Below are 23,931 nucleotides of genomic sequence, written 5' to 3' on the forward strand. Positions count from 1 at the left end.
ATTCAACACAACCAATTTCATTTTAGATCAGCAGATTGCTAGACACTTAACAGACAAAAATGATTAGTAAGTTACATTCTAAATACTGACATAAGTGAGGGGAGGTAATGCTAGACACACTTTTTCTCTCGGTGTCTTTATTTTCTCTTGAGTGATATTATCCTGTCCATCTTTTGAGTAAGGACTTTTATCTATGCTAAGAATCCACACAGATAGAGGACCCTCGTGTGCAATGGCGGCGGGAGCAGGAACATATGCTGAAGGACTATCTGATACTGGCCCAAGAGGCAATCGCTGCTCAGAAAGAGATCTACCAGGTGAAACAGCAGAGACTTGAATTGGCCCAGCAGGAATACAGGCAGCTACATGATGTTTGGGAACACAAACTGGGCTCTCAGATCAGCTGTAAGTATTAAACTGTCTAGCAAGTGGGAAACAGCATCACGATAGAACCAGGAAAACAATTTGTAATAAAACTGGCTGGTTTTGTAACTTGTTTTAGAGTAAAGTTAACTCTTTGCAGTTGGCTCCTAATAGGACAGACCTGTTACATCAAGGGCAGTGTCTTGCCTGTTCTCTCTGGCTTATCTGTCTTCAAAACATTTCCTATTTTTAGCATTTATTTTATAAAAGTATTGCAGTCCCTTTATATGAAATCTCACTGCATCACAGTCTACTAAATCACTGCGGAAGAGGAGAGACACCAGTGCCTCAGGTGTGCAAATGATCAGTATGGGGATTAGCCAAATGTAATTAATGCTGGATCCCCAGCTGTGCCTGCCAGTGTGTGGTGGGAGGGTAAAGGGACATGTGATGTTTCAAGTTAGGCAAAATCAAGGACTGCTTCTGAAACTCTGGCCTTGAAACAATTGTCAATAGCTAGTAATGATTCAAATGTTCATCTTATTTCACAGATGTGTCAACTGTATGATGACTGGAGTGTTATCTCCTGCTTTGTAACTGAGCAGTCAATTTTATGAAGATTCCCTGTCTTCACTTTCTGTATAACTGGTCTTCCAGCCACTTCTTCCTGTCCACTCACACTGCCTATTTTCTCTTCTCCTTTCATCCCACTTCCTACTGTTCTCTGGGTCCATCTGTGTGAGTGCTGGGCCAGACTGCACCTCTTCCAGCAGCCACTGGGAGCTGTGAGTGGCCATGCAAATGTAAACAAACTGTCTGATGGTCCACCAGAGGATTACCCTGAGAGAGCCGCACGCTCTAGATGTTCTCATTATCCATATAAATGACCAAACTTTTTAAAATCCTGCTGAGCAATTTTCCTCAATTATATCTTGTGTCAATGTGTTCTACAGGCTAATTCAGGATTACATTAAAAGGTGTTTAAGCAATTTAAATTTTGCTACCTTTCAGTTTCATTGAAATGTTCATCTCCACTAGGAGGATAAATAGAAGTGCCCAATCTAACTTTGCTATGCCACTATTCCAGCTTGTATGCCATTATGTCCCCTGTGTCATCTCTAAAGTAAACAGCCCCAGACATTTCAGTCTCTTCCTGAAGCTTTTCCGTGTCTCTAAATCCCATTCACTTCTGTTGTATATTACTCATGACTCTGTGAACTATAAACTGTATGCTCACACTGGAGGGTTCTGTTAGCATCCTGCCAATGTCTCTGAAAACAAAACTACAGTTTCTTACTACAGGGCATAAATGGATCATTGCACAGATCAAAAAACTGTTTCCTTGTCCCTAGCCACCCCCTAAAATAGCTCCCAGCTGTGCAGTGCTGTGCCTTCTGAAGCATATGGGTTTTGTCCACTGATGAAGAAGACAGGATGCTGCACTTGATGGAACATTGGTCTAATCCACTGAGGCACATCCTATGGTCTGCCACATCCTCAGGCCTTTCAGAAGGCTGTAGTGCATTCTTCAGTTTTCTTGTTGTTTTGTGTATTTGATGGATTATTTTACAAGAAAAGCCTATTTTAAAATTGAAATCCTACATGCAATCTCTCTCCCCCCACTCCTCCCAACTGCCTACGGAGTGTGATGTGAGTGTTCTATTTTTGTTAATGGATTTGGTATTGCAGGAGACCAAGCAACTGGGCATGGACCTAGTGTTTGGGCACTGTGCCAAGTAGAAGGGAGGGATTTTGATTGCTAGGAACTGGTGCCAGATCAGGACTTACAGATGGAGCATGATCAGCATCTCCAACTCTCTCTGGCATGCATTCCCATTTTGATTATTTGACCATGCTACTGGGTGCTGTCAACTGGAAGAAAAGGTGCAGAGCTAGCATAGTGGGGAGAAGAGGATCTTGAGGTGGGAGAGAGCTGGGGAAAGTCTTGTGGAGAGAGAGTTGGAGCATGAAGTGAAGCAAAGAAGATGAAAACAAATAAATTGGTCTCCTCAGGAGAGAGCATTAGGGCTCAGAGAATAAATATTGAATCTTCAGGTTGTGTGTACAGTACTGGAGTCCTCCTTTCAGATTTGTGTGATGTGTTGTAAAGCTCACGCTACCGTAAAATAGAATTCTTAATTCAACATATTCTCTTCATTCCAGTGCACTCTGGCTCATCGTCTAGTTCTAAATATGACCCGGAGATTCTTAAAGCTGAAATTGCTACTACAAAATCCAGGGTAAGAAGTACAAATGGACCTTTGCTTTCTGCTAATGATCTTAAGGAGCTTCAAAACCTCATGATAAATATTAAAGGAGATGCCAGGGCAGCTGAGTGAACTAATGCTGCTGCCCTTAATCTAGAATATAAATTATCAGAAAGTTTCTGAAGTCAGTGTCCCAAAGTTCAACTATAACACATTTTTGTTGAAGGCTTTGAGCTTGCCTGAAAGCTAATAGAGCATATTTTGCAATAGATATTATCAGATATTTAACTAGGTGGTGACTTTGTACTGCAATTTCAAATACTTAGGAATGGTCTCCAGACATGAGTAGCTATTTTGTGTTCACTTCAGTGCAGACTGTTAGAGTGCTGTTTCTTTCTCATGGAGACTTTACTTCTGGTCATTTTTGTTCCCAATCTAAAGCAGGTGAGACAGGCATCTATGGAGGAGCACAATAGAGAAAACTACGGGGTCCATGTATTTACAATTTGCATTATCTTCCCACTGTGTTAGTTATATAATGAAATCTCTTAACTGAGACAGCCCAGTCGGTGGCTTATATTATTGCAATTAAGCAGCTGTTTTATTATTTAACCATTTTTTAAAAGTCAGTAAAGACTTTAAACATTGAATAAAAATGACATTTATTGCATTCAATATTTGTCTCCTTTGAATCTTTATATGTCAACTTGTATATTTAAGAGTTAAGAATTTCACATCTCTTGCACCTAACTTGATGCCACATAACTTCTAGGAACTGGATGAATAGATCTCCACTAAAGGGTGATTTTATAATACTGTCCAGATGAAGTAGTAGTTGTGGCTATTCACTGTTGTGCTAAATTGGTATTCTAGGAGATTCAGCCTGAAGTGCCCATCCTGATTAAGCATGGTGTGGATAATACCGTGCCTTTAATCTTAATGGATGTATTAGTCTGAAAATGTAATACTTTGCTTTTCCAATTACTACAGGTTAATAAATTGAAGAGAGAGGTGGCTCATATGAAGCAAGAATTGCAATACAAAGAGCATGGCTTCCACACACTAAAGAAGTAAGTTTAATGCACAATCTTATTTTCTGGTAAAAAGTTCTTTCCCTTCTCACCCCCTCTCCCCAGTTCTTTAGCTGCTTGAATAATGCAAGCCTTTTCTCTGCCTGTGTATGCTCCTAGGGTGCTAACATCTGGGCACACAACTGACAGACTCGAAAAGCAGTACACACAGCACATACTAGAATCTGTCACTTGCGCATATAAGTGCTAGTGTAGCAAATGTGAGCAAGTACAAACGGACTTAACTCCAAAAAGCACTTCCAACAATGTCATGAAGCCACATTATGTCATCATTTAAAGTACAGTACTGGCCATTGTATCTAGTACTGCTTAACACTGATGTCATGGTAGGGCCTAGAGTCTTGATTCAAAGGATCGTTGTTTTTAGGGGCATTGAAAAAAAGCTGTAAAAAGACAAGGACCCTGATGCTTACCAGTGTAGGAATAACAGTTGGCATTTCTTAAGTAATGAGGCATATAGTGTAGGTGGTTAATTTTTACCACTTACAAATTCATAGATGTGCCAGCTCCTCTCAGTAGAATTCCCTTGGGAGGAGGGAAAGACCAGCTGTCAAGTTGTTCAGCCTACTTCTGTTGAAGAGAATACACCACTTCAACATGACGTCTGTGCCTTGTTTAAAATGCAGAACATATCGAAACTGGTTTCCATACAAATTTGTAGGAAGTCTTTCCTCTGTAATTTACAAACCAGTTGCTTAGCCACTACTATATTGGTTTCAGATATATGTCACGTCTCTGAGGAGTATTAATTTATATTACCATGCATCCTAGAACCCCTACTGATGGACCAGGACCCTGTTGTTCTAGGTGCTGCACAAACACAGAACAAAATGACTTTTTCACAGCTTTTGTCAAGGGCTTCTTAAATTTAAACCCACCAATCTTTCTCCTACTGTGATGAATGCAAGGAGAACTGGGGGGAGGAATAGCTCAGTGGTTTGAGCATTGGCCTGCTAAATCCAGGGTTGTGAGTTCAATCTTTTAAGTGGCCATTTAGGGATCTGTGGCAAAAATCTGTCTGGGGATTGGTCCTGCTTTGAGCAGGGGGTTGGACTAAATGACCTTCTGAGGTCCCTTCCAACCCTGATAGTCTATGAAAATAAAATTATCCTGTTTACTGAAGGAAGATCTCCAATGTGGAAGCAGGGAAAATGTGCAAAGATTCACTTTGCCTGTCATTAACCAAGAGGATTTGGTTAATAACACTTTGAAGGAAGGGATATATTAACTTCATGGAGTTTGATGTCTGTTTTCTGGTAGTGTATAGGAAGACTCCTAAATTTGTCTGAGTTCAAGGTTTTCAAGAGAGGGCAGTATCGAGAGAAAAATCTGTGCTAGGGCACCACTAAGGAGGAAGAAGAAAAGGAATTCCTGTTGCATAGATTTGTCTGCCTTTTGCAGATGTCAAAGACCTCTGGGCATAACTCTCAGATCTCAGTCTTGGCTTACTCTTGTATATACCTTTTACATTGCACCTACTAGTGTAAGTGGTATATTCTAACAATGTGTTTGGATGATGATATTTGTGTATGCAAATCCCATTTTCCATGCTTGCACTCGGGTGCTAGCATGCCAGAAGTGCCAGGACTAGCAGAAACCATGCTGAAGCCCTACCGAAATGCAGGCCCTGTATCATCAGGAAACCTAAAATGGATTATTAGCTTTCGATGGGTTGTGGAATCTGTAATTATCACTTTGGGCAGAGAAGTGGAGTGTGTACTAGTTGTGGCTTGAAGATCTCTGTGTACAATATTTGTGTCTATTAATGCCTAAGTGGTACTTACATCTTAACCTGTTTTAAAATGTTGGAGTACATCAATCAATCCTGTACAAATATATTAAGCATAACTCACCCTGTGGTAGATCTGTGCAAATATCCCCATAACCTCCCTGCAGGCTGCAGATCTCCGCCTGCTGCTGTTTGAAGTAGTAACAACAGCCATACTTCTAGGCCAGAGATTGGCAACCTTTGGCATGCGGCCTGTCAGGGAAATCTGTTGGTGTTGTCAGGGAAATCCAGGGCTGGGATGGTCTGTTTACCTGCAGCATCCACAGGTTTGGCCGATCGCAGCTCCCACTGGCCGCAGTTCACTGTTCCAGGCCAACGGGGGTTGCGAGAAGTGGTGGCCAGCACATCCCTCGGCCCACACTGCTTCCTGCAGCCCCCATTGGCCTGGAATGGCGAACCGCCAGTGCATTTTCTTGATGGGCTGCGTTCCAAAGGTTGCAGATCCCTATTCTAGGCAAATACTTCCTCTTACTCTCCCTCTATCTGTGGTGGTCCTGCTTAGTCCTCGGAAGTACAAAACTCTTATACTAGAATCGAGAAGAGAGTACCGTGAGGGGGGTTCGTATGTTTTAATTTTGTACTCACACTGAAGTGACACTAGCCTCATTTTGCTGCAAAAATGTGTCTGATACTCTTAACTTTGGAGCACTGAGGTGACACTTTAGGTTGCAATTTTCAGATTTATTTGTCATTCAGGAATACTATATTCCTTGGGTTATACAAGTTTACTTACATGTTTTTGTAATGTACATTGTATAATACATTGTTTTATTTTCTACTAACATAAGTGATATAGAAAACAACAGGAGCTCCTTCATCCTGAAGATATCGAAGTAGCAACATGCCCAGTACCTGGAAACTAATTAAGGGCATATTCTATAAAACTCATGCCAAAAGTGTCTCCCTTGTACCATTCTGAATACAAATTTAGATAGATCCTGCCATTGTCCATGTGGAGAAATCCTTGTAATGTTCTACAATTTTGAGACATTTGAAAACACCAGATCTGAAGATTCATCTTAACTTTTCAGCTGATCCAGGTGCTTTTTGGAACATGACTTTTGGACCCTCTAATTCTGAAAATGCTTATTACATTGTGAATAGGACAATTGAGTATGGTGAGCATTCCAAACAGTGTTTGCAGTGTCAAGCTGTAACTTATCACAGAGATAGGAGAGACACGTTCAATAAGTTAGTTCTTTTGACATTTCCAAACACATGAAGGAAGACAAGTAAAAGCGTCTATGGTCCAGATTCTGCTCTTGTTACATGGACATCAGTTTGGAGTAATTGCATTGGAATTTGACTCCCAACATATAATGTTGGCAATAGTAGGAATTTTATTTCACTGCACTTGTTTCTCATTGTGGGCATGTCAAAAACCAAAGGGATGGCATTAAAGTAGCCCCTCTTAGCTTCAAAATAGTGGAATTCTCAAGGCTAATATAACTGCATATCATGAAGTAACTTATTCAAAATGGGGAAAGAACCATGATCATTCACTAACTCTGTTCTCTCCTTCTTATGGGTGAGGACAGCCCATGATTAAGAATGTTTACATGCTTGAAAGTGGACACAGAAAGTTGCATGTGTTTTAGCATTTGAAACGCGTTCACCTAAAATTTATTTAATAAACTTGAACTACAGCATCACATGCCTAAATTATTTTGGGCATATCTTGAGTGTTTTAAGTCTCTTTCCTCTTTTTATTTTGTAACTTTTCATGCAGAATTGATATGAAAATGTCTGATACTCAAGGTGGATACAAACTTGATGAAGCACAAGCCATATTAAGTGAAATGAAAGCTATCAAGAAAGCAATCACTTCAGGAGAGAAGGAAAAACAAGATCTCATTCAGGTACTGAAATAATTTTAAATAATGAGCTATTGATGGAAAGGACAAGGCATTGCCTTGAAACACTCTTGCAAAGTTGATCTTATGTAACTAGAAATGTTCACAATATCTAGGGCAGACTAAATCTTTTATTTCAAAGAATATAATTATTAGTTTAGAAGTTAATATAAAATGACTCAACGTCACGTTTGGAGTGGAACAGTCATCCTTTTGGTTTTATTTATTGATCACAAACTCAAAGATGGTATGATGTGACATTGGCTTAAATTAAATCACTTTATCATCCCCAGATCTCTAAAATGAGAGCAAGAACATCAAAGAAAAGCTTGCTCTAAGATGCATGTTCCTACTAAGGAACTTTTTATCAAAGAAGGGTCACTGTGATTTTTAGTCAAGCTTAAATATCTCATTCAATATAATGATGTTGTGCGGCTGGTGATATTTTTTCTAACAAGAAAAGAGATGACTTTGTGAATTCTTGTTTTAGAGCTTAGCCAGGTTAAAGGATGGCTTTGTGACTGACAGAGGATCGCAGTCAGACCTGTGGGACAGCAATGCATCCTTATTACCTCCACAGTATCTGGATGTTAGCTCCCAAACAGATGTTTCAGGAAATGTGAGTAACGTGACACAAAACAAATGCAAAAATTATTCCTCTGCTCTGGATCAATGTTGCCATATTGCAAGTTTTCACGCTAGGGCAAATAACTATTAATTGATGAGCCTTCAGAGTTTCAACATCAGTGTGGTTTTCACTGAAGTTTCATTTGATCTGTTAATGTAAGTCTAACGGCAAGTCCACTCAAAATGGAGCAGGTAGTAGCAGTGGTGGCACCTGCCCAACTTATAACTTTTAGTCTAGTGGTTAGAGCACTTGCCTGGGAGGTGGGAGACCCAGGTTCAATTGTCCCCTCTCTGCCAGCAGGGGAAAGATGATTTGAGTAGTGGTCTCCCACCTCCCAAGTGGGGGCCCTTACCACTGGACTACAGAGATTTCTCTCTCTCTCTTCTTCCTCCCCGCCTAATTCCTCATTGGGCCTGAGTGTGGGAGAGTGTCTCTATAATTCAGTGATTAGTGCACCCACCTAGGAGGTGGGAGACCTTGGGTCTGGTCCCCCTCTCCAATCATTCTCATTATTCTACCACAGTGGAGCAGCTTCAGTAGAAGAGACTGAGGAGCCTTCCCCATCAGATTATCACATAGCTCAGGAGTTAGAGCATCCTCCTGAGAGGATTTGAGCTAGGCTTTCCCACCTTTCTCCCCTACTGAACCTGGGTCTCCCAAGTCCCAGAGGAGTTCTCTAACCACTGAGCTAAAAGTTATAAGGTGGGTGGCAGCAGCAGCTGCTCCTCCTCCACCTCTGGCCAGTTCATGTGCAGCAAGAAGCAGCTGAAGTATCTAAACCCTGTGACTCGAGGAGGTGGGTTCCGATTTGTGGATCTCAAGCGGAGATGAGCGTCTCCCTACAGTCTAGACTTAGGTGCCTATATCTGTTAACAGTGCAGGACTTAACATATATCCCTCTGATTGGCATCTCCCATTGGCTAGCTTTGGCTGCTCCCTGCCTGGCAGGTTGGCTTTTGTGGATCACATTCTAAGGCCTCTGTCTCTCCCCATGCATTTTATAGGCACCTAACTTGGCTTTGGGGATTCCAGCGTTATTCCTGTGATTTTTATTTTTTTCTAGGCACCTAAAAGTTAGGCACTATGATGCTCAGTGTTGCAAAGCCTAAGTCTCTTTGTGGATCTCACCCTTTTCTCCACCTAAATATTTCTTCCTTGAGGCATGGAATATTCTGTTAACCTTTCAGTTATAAGGCAAGCATTATGACATAGGGAACGTTTTGAGGCTACCTATGGATTTAGCTTTGAGGAAGATTGCAAACTTGCAGGGCTAGGTCATTCATGAAGTTAGTTTCTACTAGTTGGGAATTTGAATTGTAAATGAGTAATGTTACCAGTTTTTTAAAAATTTCAACTCTTTGTTACAGTATGTTACAATGCAACCCTGTGTAGAGGACAATCGCAGCCTTATGCACCTCTTAAAAACATAGGTGACACGTAAGTGGTGCATAACCCTTGTGCTGGCCCTCTCCACAAGAGTGTACTTTACCCTTGATCCTATTATTGTCAATGGGAATTATGGAATAGGTGCATATCCTTAGGGCTTTAAAATTAATGATTCCTTGGGGTGAATTCTTCCAATGTCTGTTGATTAACATCCTTAGCTTTCGAAGATATATAGAAGCCCTCTAATGCACACATCTTGACTTTTGCACATAGAGGTGGCTTCTTGCCACTTCTTAGTAAGATTTAATAGCAGGTTGCTGTAGTATGGTCTTGTATTAAAATTATAAATTTTCATGATGCTGTGCAAACATTGGGCTCTGATCTGGCAATCGGATCAGCGCAGGCAAACCGTTGTCACCCTTGACTGGGGCTTTGCATAGGGGCAGCGGGGACAACCCATGTGGCTCAGATGGCAGGTTTGGTATCATCTTGACCAATCCTGCAAATCCTCACTCGAGTGAGTAGTTCTCGCTACTGTAGTTTTATTTGTGTAAGGCATCTATCAGCCCAGTCCTAATAGCCATTATGTTCCTTGCCCTAAAGATTTTTCAGTCTAAATAAGGCAGACCAACACAAGACATATTGTAACATTTCAGAGATAGTAAAAATTACCTTGCAAAAAGTCCTCTGCTGTAGTTTTAAATGCAAAGGGGGAAAAATCTGGGCCCCAATCATAGATGTGAATTAGTCAGATTCTGCTGTACTCTGTAACTGGAGAGCAAGATAACCCTTGCATCTTATATCAGTTTTTAGACACCTGAAGCACATAATCATAAAAAATCAATCAAAGGAAACAATTTTCAGTCTGATCACCTCTTGAATCTATGAATTTAATTCAATTGACAAGTTAGCAGCATTACAATTTGAATATAAAATGTCTCAAGGCACAACAGCTGTTTATTAATTCACTGGTGTTATACTTTATTTCCTAGTTTATCACAAGCACTAATAATCAGTTGGCTGAGAAGGTCAGATTACGCCTCCGATATGAAGAAGCAAAGAGAAGGTAGTTGGTGTTTTGTCTGTTGTTGCTTACCATCGAGACTGTACAATTCAAAATGTAAACAGATATCTGTGATTGAGAGGAAAACCCATTAAGAGCACAATTCAGTGGGGGGGAGTGGGGCATTCACTGAAACTTTGAAAGATCTTTTGTGCTTAGGGGCCAGCATGCAGTAACAGTTTCTTTGAAAGACTCCAGCTTTTAATGACAATAAAGACTGTATGGAATTGCAAATGCAAATCAAATGTTAGGATAGTGTCTTAGTAATTAACCAGAACACTCAACGGAGTAAATACAAATTTTTAAATAATCACAGTACAGAAGATAAACACAGATTCTACCCTTCTCCTTACTTAACTTTTAAAACACCCTGTATAACAAAAATGAAATTTTAAAAAGTTAAGAATAAATTGATCCACTTAGGCTATAAAGAAAATTAATTCCACATAAGTCTTTTCTTAACTGGGTAAATAAAGTAATTGTCTGTATAATTGAAACATCATTGCTACATAACCAATATTCAAATTGTTGAGCTAATGAGGCAAAAGGCTTCAGAGTCAAAACTGGGGAAAGTCATTCTAGTTCTCAAATGACAAAAGTAACGTGGATGGCATATACTGTTGTGCCTCTCAATGCCTCTAAACCTCCCCTCCTAATGAGCCAACTGTGTCTGAAAACAGAACTATGAAGTCCCCCCCAGCTTAGTATTCAAAACATCCAAATATTTCTCAAATCTATGGATGACTTTTAAACCAGAGCCTGGGAGACGTGTGCGTTGCATTAATGCCTGATTATTTACAAACATCTTCAGTTCTAAGCTTACGCCTCTTAAGCTTACGTTCTTAAAGTTCTGACCAAACCTAGTTCCTGAAACCCCCAAGAATGCAGACATTGGACTTGTAAAAATCTTGAAAATTTTGAAGTTCTAGACTTAAGCTGTTCCTCCAGACATGACCTTGGAAGCCAATGTAAATTCATATTCTGAAATTGCAGCTAATAATTAACAGAGACATTGCACTTTGGTAGATACAGAGCATTCATCCACCTCTGTCCTATGTAAAGCATCTGGGGATAATTGAAGAGATGATGTATTCTCCTCAGAAATTTATTTGGCATTTCTCTAATCATCTTTCCATCCCCAAATTTCCACATATAAAATTTAATGAGATAATATAATTCAATAATATAATTTTTTAGCACAAAGGTTATGAATTTTGAACTGTGAACAGTCTGAGAGCCTGTGCAATTAAATAACTCCGATGCACACTAGAAAAACAAAAAATTGTTTGCATGGATCAAAAGGCTCTCCCCGTAACTTCCTATATACATTTATCCTATTCACAGCTGAATGTAAAGCATTTAAACAGATAAGAAAAAGACTTATCCTGTTCAATATAATGGTCATCAATTATCCATTTATGGAACTTTGGTTTATGTCCAAAAGTAAATATTTTAGTTTTCAGCTAATCTATAGTTGTGTATTCCTGCTGATAAAAAGTGCCAAAATCCCATAATGGACATTTCAGACTCAAAGGTGTTTGTGACAACAGAACCGTACCTGCCTATAGCAGGACACTGGTCAGTTCAGAATTTTAGGGGCAAAATACTGCTTCCCCTCAAATAGGCCCAGTACCATTTAATATAAAAATTAAAAAGAGAGGAGGACAATAAACCATGATACACACCATTTATAATAGACATAGGATCTGTTGGATTGTCCTTCCACCCCATCCTAACCCTGGCCATTGTTTTGCCAACAAAGGCTCTCAAAAGATAGTTAACCTGAGACCTTACCAAGCCCTTGCAAGTTTCTCCCTAAAATAGCTTCTGTCAACAGACTTAAAAGCAAATTACATATCAGTAAAGGCCACATAAAATATTCCCCCATTGGGGGAAACAGTATTTGTTGATCAAATGTGAGAGCATGAAACAATTAACTATAGCTGAGAAGCTGTATTCTTAAAGCTGGCTTGTCCGCTGCAAAAAGGTTACAGCTGTGAGCCCTAAGAAGTATCTGGAATAGATTTTGAAGACCACATCTAAAAGGCTGATTGGATGGTAATTCCCAGGTTTATTTTGTAGCCCTCTTATCATAAAGTGGGACAATAATAACAGTAGACCAACCTGCAGGGAAGTCCCTGTATTATTGGAACCAACTTTCAAAATCTATTTGAAATTACACAAAGTTTGCAACCCCAGGTATTTCTTACCTTCTCCATAGATTGGCAAAGTGGAATTAAAAGAAAGGCCCCTTATGCTGAGTCTGTAGGAAGAATAAGAATGTCTCTGTCCCCAGGACCCAGTGGAGCATTACTCTCCCAAAAGAACCAAGTAAGCTAATGAGTACTTTTCCATAAGTGAGTCAGGGATTCAGGCACTATGTAGAGAGACCCACTGTAAACAGGAGAGTCCCAGTGAGAAGAGTAAACATTCAGAGCTTAATAAAACAGAATTATCTGGAAAGATAAAACCGAAGGCCTGGAAATAGGGGTTACTTAATGTTAACTTAGTTATAACATTTAATTTAATTGAAATCCAAAGGGCCAGACTACTTGTAGGTCTCCTGCTAACGTTCTTAACATCCCTTTCTGGAAAGATTGAAGGTCCTGGTGATAGTCTCATCCTTAGCTAGCTGGACTTCTCGAAGGAAAGGTCAATACAAAGTGACTTGTGCCAGCCTACTTTTGTAGTGCAGAGCAGGCCTAAGGGTATGTCTACACTATGGGGACTATAGTGGCATAGTGATGGTGCTATAACTCTGCCAGCATAACCCCTTAGTGTAGGCCAGCATGTACCATCGAAGGGGTTTTCCCATCACTGTGGGAATATCACTTCCCCACGTAATGGTAGTTAAGTTGATGGAAGAATGTTTGTATCATCCTAGCTGTATGTACACTGGGAGTTAGGTTGGCATGGTGATGTTGGTCGGAGTGTGGAATTTTCAGACCCTGAGCAGCATAGCTATGTTCACCTGAATTTAAAGCGTAGACCAGGCCTTAATCAAATTGGGATAAACAAGGTTGGAATTGGACAGCAGATTCCAGCTATTGTGACTGAATCCTTGACCAGGACTTGTCTTAGAAGGTCTTAAATGGATGTTTTAATGGCTTAATGACATATTTGACACCACTGTGGAGCATTACAAAAGTTTAAGAATGTTCTTGTGAGCACACTTCCTAAAGGTCCACCTCCATTTTGGTGGGTGCCATTTCATCAGCCATTGAAGTGCAGAAGCTGTTAGCTAGGGCTGTAGAGCAGACTCATTTTATCTCTCACTCTAAGTGGTCTCGGTGCCACTAGATGGGACACAACACCACACCCAGAAGGTGTGTGGGTTACAGGTGCACACAGGTATAGAAGTGCATATGCTGTGATTTGTTCCTGCAAAGAGGGAGCCACTTGTTTGGATCAATAAAGGAGTCAGATTGCATATCGAGATAGCAAACAAACAATCTAGAATTATTGTTCTATTTAAAAAGAGTACCGTTAAAAGTAAAACTAAGCATCCTTCCCTCCACTTCCTTCAACCTCAGAGGTGATAGGCACTCAGAATGACTCTGTACCTGGCACCTCAGAACCTACTATTGCTGATTTCTTTGTAATGCAAATCTAGACTTGTGCATGAATGATATGGTTTAAATGCTCAGTCTGTGAAAGCTGAAGGGCTGGAGTTTTCAGCCAAATGCCAGGTTGTTTGCAAAGCAATTAATTATTCCATTACGATGAAAAAAAAATTTTGGACTTTAAAAGTGGGTTTATTTTTTTAATCCAAAAAGCAAAGAGTGGTTGCTTGGAAAGCAGGGGCAAATTCAGGGTTAGTTTTTAAAAAAGGTGTAAGAATATGTGCAGAGCATTGAGAGCAAATTCCATTGAAAAGCCATATCCATGCAAATGTATGCCAGGAGTGATCAGATTAATACCAAGCAATCCTCTTATAAAAATTCATATTCCTTCAAAATGTACTGAGGAATTCTTGGATTATAAATTAATGCCACTGTTAATTCTTCATTGGAGCACACTATTGCACTTAATCAGGCAGTCAGAAACAAAATAGCTCTAAGAAGACCTAAGAACAGTCGGATGAATTTCTAATAATTATAGAATTTAAATTAATTAAGAAGAAGCAACACTCCTGTGGGAACTGGCTCTGCATTAAGAATGCCCCTCTCCCCAAATGTGGCTTCTGTGCAGAAAAGTGACAGAAAAAGCGTTAACATCCATTGTAGTGTCATGAGAATTAATTAGATAGGCTTAGGCCTTGTCTACACTACAAAGTTGCAGCACTGGTGAGGGGGTTACAGCGCTGCAACTTAGGATGTGTACACACCTGCAGGGCATTACCAGCGCTGCAACTCCCTGTTTGCAGCGCTGGCCGTACACCCGGTCGTGCCTTGGGTGTAGAGCATCCAGCGCTGGATCACCAGTGCTGGTCATCAGGTGTAGACACTCACCAGCATTTTTGTTGACCTTCGTGGAATAAGCAGGTATCCCCGCGGTGTGCTCTGGCGTTCCCCGACCCCCCCCCTCCAAGCAGGTATCCAGCCCTGCAGTTTGCTCTGGCGTTCCCCGACCCCCCCCTCCAAGCAGGTCTCCTTCCCCGCGGTGTGCTCTGGCGTTCCCCGACCCCCCCCCTCCAAGCAGGTATCCAGCCCCGCGGTTTGCTCTGGCGTTCCCCGACCCCCCATCCAAGCAGGTCTCCTTCCCCGCGGTGTGCTCTGGCGTTCCCCGACCCCCCCCCCCCCCCTTCAAGCAGGTATCCAGCCCCGCGGTTTGCTCTGGCGTTCCCCGACCCCCCCCTCCAAGCAGGTCTCCTTTCCCGCGGTGTGCTCTGGCGTTCCCCGACCCCCCCCTCCAAGCAGGTCTCCTTCCCCGCAGTGTGCAACAGCGCTGCAGCGTGGCCACATCTAACACCACTTGCAGCACTGGTTGCTGTAAGTGTGGCCACTCTGCAGCGCTGGCCCTATACAGCTGTACTAATACAGCTGTAACAACCAGCGCTGCAAAATTGTAGATGTAGACATACCCTTAGTCCTGGCCAGGTTGCCTCCCTTTCATAGATCCCTATGGACTTCTGGTCTTCCTGTGCTTTGGAGCTGGAGGACGGAAGTTGAATCCTGAAAGCCTTTGATAATCATATAACAGTGGCTGACACCTTTTCTGTGATCCTGCTAACTCTGAGAAGCCAATCAGGGTTTGAATTTAGTCTGTACCTGAGGGTATATTTACACTAAGGGTATGTCTACATTTACAATTTTGCAGCGCTGGTTGTTACAGCTGTATTAGTACAGCTGTATAGGGCCAGCGCTGCAGAGTGGCCACACTTACAGCAACCAGCGCTGCAAGTGGTGTTAGATGTGGCCACACTGCAGCGCTGTTGGGCGGCTTCAAGGGGGGTTCGGGGAACGCGAGAGCAAACCGGGGAAGGAGACCAGCTTCGCCGCGGTTTGCTCTCGCGTTCCCCGAACCACCCTGCAACCGCAAGGAAGGAGACCTGCTTGCTCGGGGGTTCGGGGAACGCGAGAGCAAACCGCGGGGAAGGAGACCAGCTTCGCCGCGGTTTGCTCTCGCGTTCCCCGAACCACCCTGCAAACCGCAAGGAAGGAGACCTGCTTGCTCGGGGGTTCGGGGAACGCGAGAGCAAACCGGGGAAGGAGACCAGTTTCGCCGCGGTTTGCTCTCGCGTTCCCCGAACCCCCCTGCAAACCGCAGGGAAGGAGACCTGCTTGCTCGGGGTTCGGGGAACGCGAGAGCAAATCGGGGAAGGAGACCTGCTTGATTACCAGAGGCTTCCTCAGGTATGCTGGGATACCTGCTTATTCCACGGAGGTCAAGAAAAGCGCTGGTAAGTGTCTACACTTGATTACCAGCGCTGGATCACCAGCGCTGGATCCTCTACACCCGAGACAAAACGAGAGTACGGCCAGCGCTGCAAACAGGGAGTTGCAGCGCTGGTGATGCCCTGCAGATGTGCACACCTCCTAAGTTGCAGCGCTGTAACCCCCTCACCAGCGCTGCAACTTTGTGATGTAGACAAGCCCTAAGATTTTTAATCCCAGTTAGTTGGCTGCCCATTTACCTGAGTTAATAAATATAATTGTACACGCTCAGCCTAGCATAAACATCAAACATCTGTGTTCTGGAACAATGTAGTATGTTTGGAGTACAAAAGAATTGGCAAACTCAAATTGGCAACCAATTGACTTCAGTTTAACTCCAGTCTTATTACACCCTGAATGAGATGTGTAACTACTGTCCCATGAGGATAATTTGCATGCCAAACTTCATCTTCCCAAACACCAGCCTTTTCAACTGTAGAGCTGTTAAAAAAGAATCCCCTCAAACAAACAAAAAAAACCATCTTTCATATTTTATATCAAAACTGCTGAACTTTTTTTTGTATAATCTTTTCGCAAAGGTCCACGCTTTTGTCAGAGAAAAAGCATGGAAAACTTCATCCTTAAAGGGGAAAGCTTAAAAAACCTAAGTGATTTGAGTCCAGGTAGCTAGAATGGAAATTTATGTGATCTGATCTGCTATATAGCTACCCACTAAAACTCCAGCTATTACTCTATTTAAACCATTATAGTTACTGCTATACCAGCTATTGCTGTTGATTCCCTTCTTTTGGTTATTCAGTACCTATCTGTCCTTTCTTAGGTTCTTGAACATATGATGCAGCCCTGAAGTACCAGTTACTATAAAGTTTAATGTTGGGCTTTGGAATAATGCCTGTAATCAAAATAGTTTTTATGCTGTATCCATGTAAGTGGCTAGTGATTCAGAGTGATATTTTGTCACCCCTTTAACTGTTCACATACACATATGTTGCTGCTGCCTGAGGTTTAAGTTTTAATGCTTTGATTTTTTCCAAATCTGGACTTGCACTGAGCAACCTTGTTCAAAATAGCAGGGTGCTGTGAAACCCAGAGCTGAGAGTTTAGGAACAAGCTCATTCACACAGTATCCAGATGTATTAGTTAAGGTTATAAATGTTAACATAACTACTCATACTGTTACACTTCTGACTAGCAATATATGATGTAATTGTACTTTAATTGGCCCGTAAATGTGCTTTACTAAAACTGTTCAACATTCAATATTCAGATTATTTTAGTACTAGCTAGCATCATATTAGCTTTGTCAATACAAGATCAGTTTTTTTCATTTGAAATGTAACTGACTTAATCCAGTATCCATAAAGAGCACTTCACAGTCCTGAAGTACAAAGTTCTGTCGATCCACAAAACAGGTAGAGCACTGACAGTGGCAGTGTGTATCAGCCTGTGTGTACCAGCTTTGACTTGGATGGAACATCTCTAAGGTTTACACCAAGATGTTTTTCACTCCCATAACTTCTATTAGGTATAGCTGGTGGAAGCAGTAGTGCAGGCAATTCTCAGATGGGTCTGGTGTCTATCACTATCAGAAGATGTGGTTAAAAACTTCTAGGTCTTACATACATTTCAATTTCCTGCCACCTGTTGTGCTGCACTGTTGACAGTCATGGATCTGGAAAATCATAGTGTAAACAATGCCAGCAGGTCAGGGTAGTTCAGTCTCCAGGCTGAGCAGCGTAGCAAGGATGCTTATTGTCATGGTGGTTCATTATGCGGACATGTGTCCAGTAGCAGCTGGGCTCAGGCCACTAAACACAAACACTGTATGTGAAGTGGACTTTATTTTTTTTCTGTAGAATAGCAAACTTAAAAATACATTTGGCTAAACTGGACAGTGAGGCCTGGCCAGGTGTGCTGGATTCAGAACGGGACCGACTAATATTAATCAATGAGAAGGAGGAGCTCCTAAAGGAAATGCGGTTCATTAGCCCCCGAAAGTGGACTCGAGGTGAAGTGGAAAGACTGGAGATGGAGAGAAAACGTCTAGAGGAAGACCTTCAAGCTGCAAGAGATACTCAAAGCAAAGCCTTAACAGAGAGGTACGTAACCAGAGCAGAGCAAATCTTAAATTACTGGCTTACAGATAGAATAAGAATAAATAATCAACTTTTATCATGGCAAAATAGCAGGGTGCCCTGAGGTTCTAGGAAGGTCCATGTGCAGCTAAGAGTCTTCTGCTTTTAAGGTTTTATCTGAAAGAACCTCCTCAAGCACTCACTTCCTTTCTCTTTTACTCTGTGTAATTAGCTGCTGTCCTACGCAAGTATGCTAAAAATATATTCATGCATATTGGAAAAATTCCAGACACCGAAGAGATCCCTAATCGCGTGAGTTTTTACTATTGTGAAACACTTCTAGCTAAATGAATGGCTCCTACTACCATTCCAAAATTAACTCCTTTACTTGGAGCTTACGGAAACTCTCATTTTGGGATGTCACAAAAGAATTGAGGGCAGGAGCAGGGAGGAAAAGGTTATTTTTAGACACATTGCCCCCTTTGTTAATGATGCCACTGAGAATCCCGTTTGATTTTTGCATCAGAGGGGTAGCCGGGTTAGTCTGTATCCACAAAAACAACGAGGAGTCTGGTGGCAGACTAACAGATTTATTAGGGCATAAGCTTTCCTGGGTAAAAAACCCACTTCTTCAGATCCACTTGACTTCTGCATCAATCAAATTTTTATCCTCTATGAAGCACAGTATACTCAGATATATGTGTACACTTGGAAGTGTGTACAGCTATGAACTTAATTAGTATTTCATAAGTTTCTGAAGTGAGATGAAACTAGAATTTCAACTAGAAATTTAGTCTAACAAATTTAAAAACTACTCTCGGCCAAAGGTATCAATCAAGAAAAGCCTACAATGCAACAGCTGTCAGGGTAGGGCTTCTATTTTTCAAAATAAATTATGCCTTATGAAGTTGAAGATACTTTAATATAATTAGGACAGGAAACATATAGTCTAAATGTGCAAGTTCATTAAAATCTCCATCTGGTTTCCTCACTGCAAAACTTGTAAGCCCTGAAAGCTAGCTTTTCAGTGCTTGTGCTGAGTTTTCTTTATGTGGAAGTGCTGAATTCAATGACAACGTCATATAGCTGAGTGATCATATTTTGCTTTCTAATCCCTAGCAAACACCCGCTGCTTCAATTGCTTGGGTTATCCCACTTTTCTCTCTACTATGGAAAATGTTCTAACTAAGGGCAAAAATGCAAAATTTGCTTTCTTACACCATTGTAAATCTGAAGTAATGCTAGTGCTTCAAGGGAATTTCTCTTGCTTTACCTACATACATATAAAATATGGTTGTGATCTAAATCATAGAAGTGTAGGACAGGAAGGGACCTCAGTAGGTCATCTAGTCTAATCCCCTGCACTCAAGGCAGGACTACACAATAACTAGAGTATCCCTGACAGGTGTTTTTCTAACCTGTTCTTTAAAACCTCCCCTGATGGAGATTCCACAACCTCCTTGGGCAATTTGTTCCAGTGCTTAACCACCCTGAGAGGAAGTTTTTCCTAATGTTCAACCTAAACCTTCCTTGCCGAAATTTAAGCCCAGTGCTTCTTGTCCTATTTTCAGAGGTTAAGGAGAACAATTTTTTACCCTCTTCCTTATACTAACCTTTTATGTGTTTGAAAACTCTTATCATGTGCCTGATCATCTTCTCTTCTCCAGACTAAACAAACCATTTTTTTCAATCTTCCCTCGTAAGTCATGTTTTCTAGACCTTTAATCATTTTTGTTGCTCTTCTCTGGACTTTCTTCAATTTGTCCACATCTTTGCTCGTATGGTGCCCAGAACTCTCTCAGGAAACAGTACTCCAGCTGAAGCCTAATCAGCATGGAGTAGAGGGGAAGATTACTTCTCGTGTCTTGCTTACGACACTTTTGCTAATACATCACTTTTTTTGCAACAGTGTTACGCTGTTGACTAATATTTAGCTTGTGGTCCACTGTGACCCCCAGATGCCTTTCCGCCATACTCCTTCCGAGGCAGTCATTTCCCATTTTGTATGTGTGCAACTGATTGTTCCTTCCTAAGTGGTGTACTTTGCAATTGTCCTTATTGAATTTCATCCTGTTTACTTCAGACCTTTTCTCCAGTTTGTCCAGAACATTTTGAATTTTAACCCTATGCTCCAAAGCATTTGCAACCCCTCCCAGCTTGGTATCATCCTCAAACTTTAAAACTTTCATGTGTCCTAACTGAGTTGGCCTTGGCGATCTGTTTTTTATTGGTGTTATAGTAGTGGTTAGAGACCCCAAAAGAGAGTCAAATCAAATTGTACTAGGTGCTGTACAAATATATAGTGAGAGAAGGCCCTGAACCCAAAGACTTTCTAGTCAAAATAGACAATGGACAAAGGATGGGAGAGGAAACTGAGGCACTGAGATAAATGACATGCCCAGTAGCAAACAGAAGGTTAGTGACGTGCTTGGAATAGAACTCAGTGCTCCTGATTGCCTGCCTAATGCCATATCCAGTGGACCATGTTGCCCCTCTCACTCCCAAGCTCACTCTTTATGCTTTATTGTGTAAGTAAGTAAAGATTGTTCCTGCTCCTCCTCTTGGTCTCTAAGTTGAACTCTTCAGGCTTGATGGCAAGGCTTTTCCAGGAGTTCTTTGGTCTGGAACTTGTTTTTTAAGTGGTCCAACACATTTTGGCCATTTTAGACAGGGAGCTCTTCTGGCTGCCTTTTCCATGACTCCTGGGATTGTCTAAACGGTGAGTAAGTCTCCAGCAAGCCAGGGTGTGCAGCAAACAGGGTCCACATGGCGAGTTGCTGCGTGACCACTGGTGCACTGTAGATTTACATTCTCTAGCTTCAGAGGGTAGCCGTGTTAGTCTGGATCTGTAAAAGCAGCAAAGAATCCTGTGGCACCTTATAGACTAACAGACGTTTTGGAGCATGAGCTTTCGTGGGTGAATACCCACTTCCTCAGATGCATCTGAGGAAGTGGGTATTCACCCACGAAAGCTCATGCTCCAAAACGTCTGTTAGTCTATAAGGTGCCACAGGATTCTTTGCTGCTTTTACATTCTCTAGCTTGCCGCACACTAACTGGCTGCGTAGACTAGCCTGGTTTTAGCTAGACTGGATTTAGACTCTTGATGGGGCATGAAGCCTCAGGCAGTGTCTGTATAATACCTAACATTAGTCTTTGTTTCTATTTACATAAACTACATACCGGGTACTATGGTGAGGAGTTTCTAGTAAAGCTCCTTCAGTGGGAGGAGAGGTGTAGGAGGGAAGCGCCTGAAAAAACCCACCTTTCCCATTAGGTGTGTGAGTGTGTGGAGAATCTCCCACTGAAAACCAAATCACGAATATATCCATGCTTCATTACCAATTATAGAGGAAGATTCTGTGGTCTGCTACAGCTGCTTAGCAGAGTTCTGGTGACATTAAGTAGCTGAAGGAAAACAATGGAACTGCACGTGCTCGTTAGAATTTGAATGCTTAGAAATATGTTATATAAATCTGGAAATTACACTGGATCATAAATGTCTTTAACGATGTGATTTTTTTACCTATTTTATTTAGCAAAATATTTACCATGAAAAATGTATTCCCTCTCCTTTTTGAAATTGAGTAAAAGGATAATTCACAAATCCACATTCTTGATACATTGACTGTAAGACTCTAACTGTGTGACTGGCAAAATGCCTCTTGAGTTATCCAAAAACTACCACCAAATGTCTATGTACTGATCCTAGAAACACAACCAGGTATAGTGCTTGCCACTCTACCCAGAAATAAGCATTTGCAGGACTGGGCCCCAGATTTTAGTGTTCCTTGAAGCTGTTTAAAAAACTAAGAAAACAAAAAAGCATGAAAAAAAGTATAGAACTGTATTACACAGGGCTGATTACTGTCCTAATTTACTCCTACTTAGTCTCACCAGAATTGCATAGTAAGGGCACACTTTTTTCATTTTAATTTTAAAATGTCATTTTAACTTTTTGTCCATCTTTGCTGTCTTCTCTAGATTGAAGTTGAATAGCAAAAGAAATCAGTTGGTCCGCGAACTGGAGGAAACAACACGATTAGTTGTAACGTTACACACCCAGCTGAAAAAGTGAGTTTTCAGTCTTTCAGAGATTTACATATTTTTTAAATGGGCATCATGTGACTGCCCTTTCTCCTTTATCATAGTGCTCAAATTTTGTATAATAAGAGTTGAAATAATAAAATGCTTGGATTCGGGTGAGGGATGGGAGTAATAAAATAACTCATCACAGAAGTTGACATTGCTAAAGGCCAAAACTTAGCAAATAAGTATGCATTATTATGCCTGATAATTAAGCCACTTACAGCACATGTATCTCTGAAAGTGGACTTCAGATTTATGCTCCTGCTTGTAAATGTGCCCGTTGTATTTATGGTATCTTTGAACTTAGTTCTAATGAAATATTGTGTACTCAGTTTGTTCAGACTATCTTTTTGGAAAAGGATAAGGTTAGTAGCTGTGGAGAAAGTACACGTATTCAGGCACTAAAATCATCCTCAGAACTCGATTAAGAGTTGGCCCATCCATTGGAGAAATAGGGTTTCTATCAACTGGGCAAACTGAGCTGATGCTATTTACTGTTTTTCCTTTTGAATTCTGCTCTGAGGCACTACTTTCATTAAGGCAATAGTGAAAAGAGCGGAAAGAAATTTTAGTGCAAGATACCTGACTCTTAGAGAGACCACTTAGAACTATTGCAGGCAGGCAGCTTTTCCCACGTGGTGAAGTAGGCATTATTTCTAGCACATCATGCATTCCTTTCCCAGTTCACTGAGTGGGCTGTATAACTCATTACTTCCTTACTCTGAACACCGTACTTTCTGTTCTTGACACATTCACTCAGTGACTAGGGCAGACACACAGTATGAGCAGATGGTTGTATGCATGTATTTGCATGTGCAGTATAATGAAGATCAGCCAAACTTTCTGTCACAGGGAAAGAATAAGAAGCATTCTTTTAAAAAATAAAATTATAACTGTTTTATAATAGAGTGTATTTACTAGTTCTCAGTAGTCCTACAAACATTACCAAAGTTCCTACTCAAATGCTGGTGGCCTCTTTTAAGCCATGCTTCACACAGTAGGTGTTTTTCATAAGACTGATGTGATACACATCTGCCATCCTAGTGCAGAAGGCAGTCTGTGCTAAAACTTTGCTGAAATATGCATGTTTTCCTTAAAAGAACAAGCATATGGTGTATGATTTATTTAGCACCACTCCTAGACAGTGTTGCTGATCCATAAATCACAAATAAGTAATGTTATGCTTATTAATTAGCATTCCCCTAGCTTTTTCAGCATTAGGAATTTTTTTTTTAAATCATGTTAAAAATAACCCAAGTGTAAGTTTTTAAACAATAGCAAATCTAGATCTGAAGTGAGGACTAAAGGCTCTAAGACTACTAGTGTTTGCAGTATAGTACTTACTATGCTGAATAATTCCATTGACTTAAATGAAACTGCTCTGCATAGTAAGTACTGTACTTGGTAATTAAGTATTTGTAGGATCATGCACAAAGCAACGCCTCGCTGGTAACATATGTCAGGCCTATTATATAGTTCTGTTTTAGTTTGGGAATGGTATTTTATTTTGTTCTTTCTGATCTCATAACTGACACAAAAATACAAATTGT

At 41.1% G+C, this 23,931-nt stretch overlaps 1 protein-coding gene across 1 annotated transcript in view; it reads left to right on the forward strand.

Moving 5' to 3' along the window:
* Positions 1-23,931, forward strand: part of WWC1 (WW and C2 domain containing 1) — a 138,869-nt gene that overhangs the window by 79,112 nt on the left and 35,826 nt on the right. The window contains exons 3-10 of the mRNA XM_050962549.1: positions 202-405; positions 2,527-2,603; positions 3,561-3,640; positions 7,180-7,309; positions 7,794-7,922; positions 10,310-10,383; positions 18,074-18,316; positions 22,277-22,366. Coding sequence (XP_050818506.1) covers positions 202-405; positions 2,527-2,603; positions 3,561-3,640; positions 7,180-7,309; positions 7,794-7,922; positions 10,310-10,383; positions 18,074-18,316; positions 22,277-22,366 — 1,027 coding nt within the window. The remainder of the gene's footprint in view (positions 1-201; positions 406-2,526; positions 2,604-3,560; positions 3,641-7,179; positions 7,310-7,793; positions 7,923-10,309; positions 10,384-18,073; positions 18,317-22,276; positions 22,367-23,931) is intronic.

This window comes from Gopherus flavomarginatus, chromosome 7 (assembly GCF_025201925.1).
Source record: "Gopherus flavomarginatus isolate rGopFla2 chromosome 7, rGopFla2.mat.asm, whole genome shotgun sequence".
Classification (NCBI taxonomy): Eukaryota; Metazoa; Chordata; order Testudines; family Testudinidae; genus Gopherus; species Gopherus flavomarginatus.